Source organism: Helobdella robusta, assembly GCF_000326865.2.
Source record: "Helobdella robusta unplaced genomic scaffold HELROscaffold_15, whole genome shotgun sequence".
In the NCBI taxonomy this organism is placed as follows: Eukaryota; Metazoa; Annelida; class Clitellata; order Rhynchobdellida; family Glossiphoniidae; genus Helobdella; species Helobdella robusta.
The window spans coordinates 584,910-594,438 of NW_008703839.1; the positions used below are offsets into that span (position 1 = coordinate 584,910).

At 29.8% G+C, this 9,529-nt stretch overlaps 1 protein-coding gene across 1 annotated transcript; it reads left to right on the forward strand.

Annotated features, from left to right (window-relative positions):
- Positions 1-7,078: 7,078 nt before the first annotated feature.
- On the forward strand, positions 7,079-9,138 carry HELRODRAFT_169178 (hypothetical protein; the record flags this gene model as incomplete). Its single annotated transcript, XM_009015045.1, has 2 exons — positions 7,079-7,195; positions 8,539-9,138. The coding sequence occupies 2 exons, from the start codon at positions 7,079-7,081 to the stop codon at positions 9,136-9,138; spliced, it is 717 nt and encodes a 238-aa protein (XP_009013293.1).
- Between the last annotated feature and the right edge of the window lie 391 nt (positions 9,139-9,529).

Genomic DNA, 9,529 nt, shown 5'->3' on the forward strand with positions numbered 1-9,529 from the left:
CCGACCAATTATTAGCCAAATTACAACTGTCACCTACCCTGTTGCAAAATTCTTGAACAAAATTTTAACNCCATATATTCCAAACAATTACACACTACAATCTTCCCGTGAGTTTATTAATCTCCTCAGCATTAATAAACCATCCAAATTTATTGCCTCTCTGGATGTTGAATCATTATTCACAAATGTACCAATTCATGATACAATCGACATAATTATCAACACCGTTTACCACTCAGATATGGTTCCATTGAACATACCGAAAGCACAACTGAAGTCCCTTTTTCAAATTTGCACTACTGAAGCACCATTCCACAGCCCCACAGGCAAACTTTACAAGCAAATCGATGGTGTCGCTATGGGTTCCCCCCTTGGCGTCCTATTTGCCAGTTTTTACCTAGGACAGCTGGAGAATGAAACATTCAAAAACAATGCAAGTTTAAAACCAAATATCTACGCCAGATACGTGGATGATATCTTTGTCTCCTATAACGATCCTGAACAAATCACCCAACTTCTTGGTATCTTAAACAAATCAAAACTTAGATTTACCATTGAAAGTGAAAAGGAACAACGTTTACCTTTCCTCGATGTATTGGTCACCCGTGGCGAAGAACGATTCAAAACCGCGGTCTATGTCAAAGAAACGAATACAGGAATTTGTTTGAATGGACAAAGTGAATGCACTGAACAATTTAAAGACAGCACAATAAAATCATTTGTGAACCGGGCATTCACACACTCTTCCGATATTGAAAATCGCGACGCTGAATTAAAGAGGGTCACTAACCTGCTTGTAAACAATGGATATAAGACTTACTCTATTGAAAAGATTGTTAAAAACAAATTACTACACAGCAATAACCTTCCTAGTACCAACAATCAAGATAACGAAATCATCTTGTATTACAGAAATCACATGTCAACAGCATACAAGGTAGATGAAGCTATTCTTAAGCATATCATCAATAAAAATGTCACACCAACCAACCCAAATAGTTAAGTTAAACTCCGAATTTATTACAACAATAAAAAGACAACTGCAGTCCTAGAGATAACTCTGAGTTAAAGCGTAATCACGTAATATATGAATTTAATTGCCCCTTTGACGGCTGTGCACGTCAACATGACTCATATATCGGGATTACTACTACCTCACTGACTAGAAGGCTTACGATGCATAAACAGAGTGGTGCTATCAAATCTCATTTGGACTCAACACACTCAATCACAATTAGCCGTGAAATCCTCGACAGCAACACCAAAGTAATATACCAGAACAGCAACTACACGCATCTTAAAATTGCAGAAGCAGTCCTAATCGACATCAATAACCAAAAATAAATATACAACAAAAAATGACAACCTCACTTCCAACCCGGCGCTTAACCAACAACGAAAACAAAGAAGTAATAAAAACTAGCATCGTAAATAGTGACAAAGAAGAATATGATGCTATCGATGAAGAAAAGGAGACCAAAGAAGATGACCAGCCAATTAAGAAACCTGACACCTAATTCGCATCAAAGTTCAATTTTACAACACCAAAGTTAATTTTTACAACGTCAAAGTTAATCTTGACAAATCGGAATCGAAATATGGCCTTATTTGCAGCATGAATTCGAAAAATAAGTTTATTTTGAATTTTAATAAACTAAACGTTCACCAAAAAACTTTAGTGAGAAAAATCGAAAAAACGAACTACAAACATATTAACGCCAAACATTCGGTAGAATTTATAGAATATTGTAAAAATTATGGTCTATTACCAACATGTATATATATATTATATATATATATATATATGATGAAAATTTTTAAATGCAGCTATTTACTTTCAAACTTAAATCATATTTTGATGTTTTGCTCAATGGATGCACATCTCATCAAGCAACAGCAAACGCAATCAAAGTATTACAAGTCCAGAATCACAATGCTGCAGGCAACAATAAGAAAACTTATGAATGAATGTAATAAATTAAAAAATGAATTAGCTACATACAAAGGTTTTATGTTATGTAACCATAGCAAAATGAAATGAAATTTTGATTAATTTTTTGTTTTTTTTTTGCTTCTAGATAAAAAACTCGTACCATTTAAAAAGAGTTAACAAAGTATATAATGATAGTTGCAAGACCTTTTATATGCAGCTGCATTTTCATGGTCCTCATGCATACCAATTTTTAAGAAAAAGTGGACTAACACTGCCACACTCGAGAACATTGAACAAGTAAAATCTAGTTAATAATGATATTTTGTAAACTAATATTGCTATATAAAGAAATATGTACTGCAAATAAATAATCGCAAATGCTCTTTAATCCTTGATTCGATATCAATAAAGTCTCAAATAACGTATAATAAGAAAATTGGTAGGTTTTTTAAAATATATTTTGTTTGTAAAATTGTGAGTTTAAAATATAGCATATTTTGGTAGCATATGCTAGTTTATTCCTTGTGTATTTTATTTATTTCTTGATTTTTTTTTTGTTTCCCATTTCACCATAAACATTTGTTTTCAATTTATTTAATTTTATTGATGTTAAATGTTAAGCATAAATTATCAAACGCATTGTTTATTTGTGAAGATGACTTTATTGGATATGTTAACTATGGAGATGGGAATGAGGACATAGTTGCTTCAGAGATGTTGGTTTTTTATGTTGTTAGTCTGAGAGAAGCTTGGAGGCATTCAATAGCTTATTTTTATACAAATAAGTTATCATCTCACAAGTTGAAAGATTTTATAGAGAAAGCCATTGATAAGTTACATAATGCTGGAGTTAGGGTAAACAACATTTGTTTTTCTTAAAGATATGTTAAAATTTTTATACATTATATTTATTTTTTAGGGTTGTTTCACTGATAATGGATGGGTTGGCCACTAATGTTTCGGCATGTGGATTGCTTGGATGCTCTTTCACATTTCCAAACCTGCAAACAAGTTTCTTGTCCCCAACAACCGGCCAGAAAATATATATCATATTTGATGCATGCCACATGCTGAAATTAATGAGGAATATGTTTCATTCTTATATGATATTTTATAATAATAATCCAATCAAATGGAATCATATCGTAAACTTAGTTAACTATCAGCTAAAAATCAAAATGAAACTAAAAAATAAATTGACCAAAAATCGTGTAAATTTTGAAAAGCATAAGATGAAAGTTAAATATGCATCTTTAGTTGCTCTGCGGCTAAATCATTGGAACTCTTAAACGGATTTTATGTTTTTTTCTGACGTTTCTGAAACAATAGCTTTTGTGAAAAACATCAATGATCTTTTCCATATATTAAGCAGCAAACTGATTCTAGATAGAGAATGGAAGCAATCCATTACAAAGAGCAACCTGACAGCCACTATAGATAAACTTTATGAAATGAAAGCCTACTTAATAAGTTCGAAAAATAATTTCAAATAATTTCAGAAAAATGGCTTGGACAATTGACATATCCCTCAAAAGGAGTATTAAAAGTAAAATGATACATTTATTTATTTTCTGGTAAAAACAATAAATTTTAATGATTTTCGGATCTGCCAAGAATCAGAAAGATTATTAAAAATAAATAATTATTGTTTTAAGAAAAAACTTGTAATTGAAAGCAACATACTCCCACAATGTGTCAACGAAGATTTATTTAACATGGAAAGTCATTTCAATGATGTACAGAATGCAAACCACTATTATGAATTAATAAAAAAAATAATAACATCATGTACAACATTAAGACGTTTTAACTTAACTAAAGAGTTTTCTATCAACATGCAGTTTTAATAAAAGTAAATTAAATAATAAAATGGAACGAAAATTATACTATTTAAATTTATTAAATCAATTGTTTTATTGAATTTGTACAGTGCTTCTAATAGATTACATCAGAAGCAAATTCTACAACCTTTTATCTTTTTATATATATATTTTACTTTTCAAGATAGTTGAAAGATAAATTTATAATTATGTAAATCAAACATTTTGCAGTTATACAACAAATAAACAAAACCGAAATCCAGAAATAAAAAAAGTAGGACTGATCTAACTACGAGTTAAGTTAATTACTAATTATAGCAAGATAGATGTTTTATAATCAACAAGCAAGAAATATAACAATTTACACATAAATATAAAAGTATACATGTTCATGATCTAGCACCTTCGGGGTTATTTTATAAATAGTAATGTTAAACTAAAAATTATTAAACATTACATACCTATTCTATTAAAAATCAACAGTTTTATAAAATTTAATTAAATCAATAGCATAATGAATTTCATGTTAGCTTGATATTAATTAAACTTATTTTTTTAATATATCAATGTCAATTACAGTTAAAATTGTTAAGTTAAAGAATTTGATTTTAACAAATTATTATATAATTAATTTAATATATTAATAAATTATATATTAATCATAGCATTTAAAGTTAAAACAGAAAAAAAAGATTGTTTGCTTTTACTACCAAAAGAAATTTTAAAAACCTCCTCTGTGTGATTAAATTTGGTTTGGGTATGTTATGTTGAAAGCAAATATTCCTTTGTATTGTAAGCTCTGGGGTGTTGAAAGATTCTAGTTTAGGACATATGCACAGGAATTACATCTTAATTTAAAAATTATTAGTTGATTAATTTATTTATAACAATATAGTGAGTTATACTTTTTAAATATTAATAACATTTCATTTTTACAATAAAATTTTTACCCATTCTTTTTGTTTTCTAGATTCTAATTTAATTTAAGAAGGATTCTTACTCTAAGTGTCTAATCATCGTGATTCATGGGTGCTGGGAAAATGAATGAAGAAATCTTCATTTCAGAAAAACGAGGATCGCTAACGAACTTATTATAAATCTTCGATTTTTCTGATGCATCAAAAAAATGGCAATATCTATTTAACGATTAAATACGGCACCTTATAAAACCTAAAACTTCACGGAACGTTCAAAACGAAATAAATTTTAACAAACGAGATGAATGCAGATCGGCAAAGAGTCATTAACATAACTTCGGGAAGGCCAAGATTTTTTCTAATTATATCTCAGATTTTTCTAAAAATAAATCAAAATGCTCATGAATAATTAATTTTTAGGAACTTGCTTCCAGAGGTAACTTGCCCGTTGAAAAAAATTTTCAATGTTAAAACGCTGGTAGGGCGCTTCCAGTTATATAATTCCATGGGTGAAAGTAAGACAAGGATGTAATCTATCCGCAACACTATTTATTGTCTTGCTGGAAAAAGTATTCCAAGTCGCTCTGGAAAATATAATTTGATTAAATTGGAGTAAAATGTAGGCACAAAGCTAAACAATTTAAAGTTTGCAGATGATGTTGGATTACTGACAGAAACTGAAAAATATTTTACAAAACTTTACTCCAAGAGTCAACAAAGCAAATACTTGGATTAACTATTAACACAGAAAAAACAAATGAGATGGCAGTAAAATATCAGAAAAAGAGAAAACCCCAAATTAAACTAAATTCAGATGTACTGGAGATAGTGGAAAACTTTATCTACGTGGGTGGAAAAATGACAAGCACCGGAAGCTACCAGGAAGAAATAAAAAAGAAAAATAAGCATAGTTCTACAAACAATGAGGCGCTTAAAACATATATGAAAAGCGAAAGACATAAGTTTATCAACCAAAAGTAAGATATATGAAACCGTCCTTGTTTCACAGATGATATATGGATCAAAAACGTGGATAATTAAAAAGACAGACAAAAACAGACTTTTAGCAGCCAAAATAAACTGTCGGAGACAGATCGTGGGTATATGTAGAATCCAAATAATAAGAAACGACATCAGAATTAAACTTGGTGAAAAGAGCAACATAATAGAAAGAATCCGGGAAAAATGATTAACTTGGTTTGGACATGTAAACAGAATAAACTTAGAAAAATTACCATATAGGGCCTTAGTCAACCATGTAGACGGTAGGAAAAGAAGAGGTCATCCAAAAAAGACTTGGACTGACAACATCAAAAAAGACTTTATAAAAAACACAAACATCGCATAAGCCGGAAAATTTACAAAAGATAGAAGGTTCTATGTGAGTAGCTATTGTTGCCTTGGGCTGGCAGACAACTGATAATGATCATTATGGCACCCAGTTGCACATGGTATTATCGGCCGCTAAATGTTATATATTGTTGATTTCCTATATATGTTATATTCTATACATATGGGTATAATAACTAAGCCATATAGGCATATAAGTTGAGATACAAGTATATTTATTTTATAATATCATAGGGTAAGATATAATAATTATATAAGCACAACCTACACCTCAATGATTTGTACAAAGGGAGGCCTATTTACCAACATACAACACTTTTTTATGGGTTGAAGCTGGGATAGGCAAAGAACCTCAATTTTTTCAACTTTTAATTATTTTCGGTAATGTCGATTTTATTTTTTAAATTTATACCAAATAAAAATAATTAATTATCACATTAAATAACAACTAAAAAAATTTAAAATTTTGTTACAAATTGTAATGACTGAAAAATTGTTGTTAATGGTGTTATTCGAAGCTTTTTTACTTTTCGTTCTTGTCCTGTTAATTTTTCTGACTGAATAAACACTTTCAATCAATGTTTAAATTTTTATATTGTCATTTATTTTTCCGTTTTGTATATGTACTAATTCTCGTGTCGGATACAATAGTTTAGTTTTTAAGTAAATTTTCATTTTCGTAGCTACACAAACATGCCCACCTGTTGCATTATTTAAAATTGCTCCAATTTGATTTAATTTTCAATAGAAATAAAAAAATTTTTGATGCATCTTTTCACAGGTTTATTTCCAAATTTAACTTCACACTGAAATAAATGTAACAATATCCCTATACTCACTGAATAGAACTATTTTGTTTTACAATTACATATATTTTACTTTATAGACTATTATAATTTATAATGCTATCATGGATTACCATTTTATTATTAAAAGCAATACTTAAGAAATGCACAAGTTTCTGTAACAGTTTATAAAATTTCAGATTTCTTCAAAATGTAGAAATGCAAAACGATTGGATTTAGTAAGTGCATCAGACAGGAAATAAATGATTTCAAATGGCTTCCATAAAAAAAAATGCAGAAATATGCAGTGACCATTTCTGTAATAAAGATTATAAGGGTTATGATGGAGAAAGGAAGGTAGTGCTGAAGGAAGCATTCTCATGTTTTCAAGTTAGTTATATTTATATGTCATCAGTTACACAAGGAAGCAATTCACATCATCATTGTACATTGCAACATTCTTATCTATACAAAAAATATAAAATACATTCAACAATATTATCCATGTATTTTATTAAAACTTAGAAAGGGCATAATGACATTGTGAATAATAAACCCTGCTTAGGACTGGGATCATCATCATCATACCAATCACCATTACAAGTATTGAGTCAATTGGCATAATCAAGTTTTTTATATGAAATACACATCAAGTATTTAATTAATGTAACAAATAAATTAACAGAAAAATTTCTGGAAAAGTTTAAAAAAATTAGAACATATGACTCTGATCAAAATTAATTCGTGTTGACACTGCATTTGTATGGATGGGCCTAACAACAACAACAACACACGTTTAGACGACATTTTCCCCGAGATCGGGGGTTGCCGTTTGGCTACCTATGATGAAACCGAAATACCCCTCGACGCCATTTCATCATAAGTAATTTATTTGGCTAATTTTTACGCAGGACGCCCTTCCTTACGCAACCACAGTTATAAGCGGTGGGCCTAGCCTTTAATGATCCAACATCACTCACAAGGCAGTGAGGGTCAGTTTAATGTCATAACCAGGACATGGATGGGCCTAAGGCATATGATTATCTTCAGATAAATGGCTTACATCTTCCTCAAACTAGGACATTAAGAAAGTAATCTTGTCATACCTGTTCAATAATTTTAATAAGATTATTTTAAATAACTATTCTCAATGTCATTTTATTAACACTACATTATGAGGTGGCTACAAAACATTGATGGTACGCCTGGGGTGATTTCTACAAATCTTCTTGACTAATGGTGATGGGGATCCTCTGGAACTGAAGGATCATGAAATTCAATCTAGTCATGGATTGAGAAATTTACTACAATATAAGAATGAAAAAAAGATGTAGGTGTAAGGCAAAATCTTACTAGAACTATTATTTTTAGCAACTTATGTTTTATTTTTTATTTATGACTATTCATTTTCAATGATACCGATATTTTCAATTATTATTATCCAAATTATACACATGCCTATATAAATTAATTTGATTGTGGCTATTTCTATGCTTAATCATTTTTACTTGCCATAGGTATGCGCAGCATTTAGTAAATTAATGATAATTAATAACACAATATTCTAACTGCTTAAAGTATAATAAATTAAAAGTACAATTTCTACAAACCTCATTGGTTATAATGATGGGGATTCTTTAAAACTGAATGATCATGATCTAACAAGTCGTGGATTGATGAATCACTGGAATCACACATTATCTTTAATAAATTTAACACAGTATCTTTCGCAGGTATCTGGAAAAGTTGTGACAAGTGCTGATGTCCAAAACATAAAAACGTCAATGAGAGAAAAAAACAAATCGCAAAACCAAGTTGATAAGGTCTTATCAATTTTTCAAAAAATACCAGGAGCAACAGAATCATCATCATTGCCATGTTCAGAGCTTCTTTTTCCCCGAGCTTTTAAATCAAGAGGTCGACCAAAAGGAGCAACACTAACCTGTTTAGGCATGCCTTCAAAACATTGCAAATCTATATCTTTTGCTTCGAAGCCAACAAGAGAAAAGCAAAAACTGATGTTACAATGGTTATTTGGTAGTGGACAAGATTATAATATTAGCAATATTCAATCAGTACCAAGTCAGTTCTTAGATGGACAAGTACAAGAATGTCTATATTTATTGAAAGATTTTTTAGATCTAAATGTTTTGAAAGAAATGATAAATAAATGTTCCAATGAAGAATGGATGTGTGGAACCTGTAGCAATGATCTTAGGGATGTTCGAAGTGTTTCCTGTGATTCCTGTCTCAAGTGGTTCCACTTTTCTTGTGCAGGCATCAAAAGGCCTCCAAGTAAAAAAGAATGGTTTTGTAAAGCATGCAGGAAATAATAGCTGAACAATATAATAAAACATTTTATGTATGACTGTATATTATTGGATATAAACTATATTGTAGATTAGTGTATATATTTGTATTTTGTCGTCGTAATTCCTTTCAATGTTAAATAAATACAATTCGCCTGAAACGTTTTGAAAGTTTAAAAACTCATCCGGCAATTCAAAGTTGTATTTAAAATTAATCGGATAAGTGACATTTCTAACAATTTATGTATTTTCCTAAATGTGCTATAAAAAAAATTTAGAAATTATAATTAAAACAAATAAGCAGTACAGATATAATATAATAAATATGTAATCTGTAAAAAAAGCAACCTGTAATTATAACACATAAAAAAACATTCAAAATCAATTAGATTCACTAGAAGCGAATATTTATAGA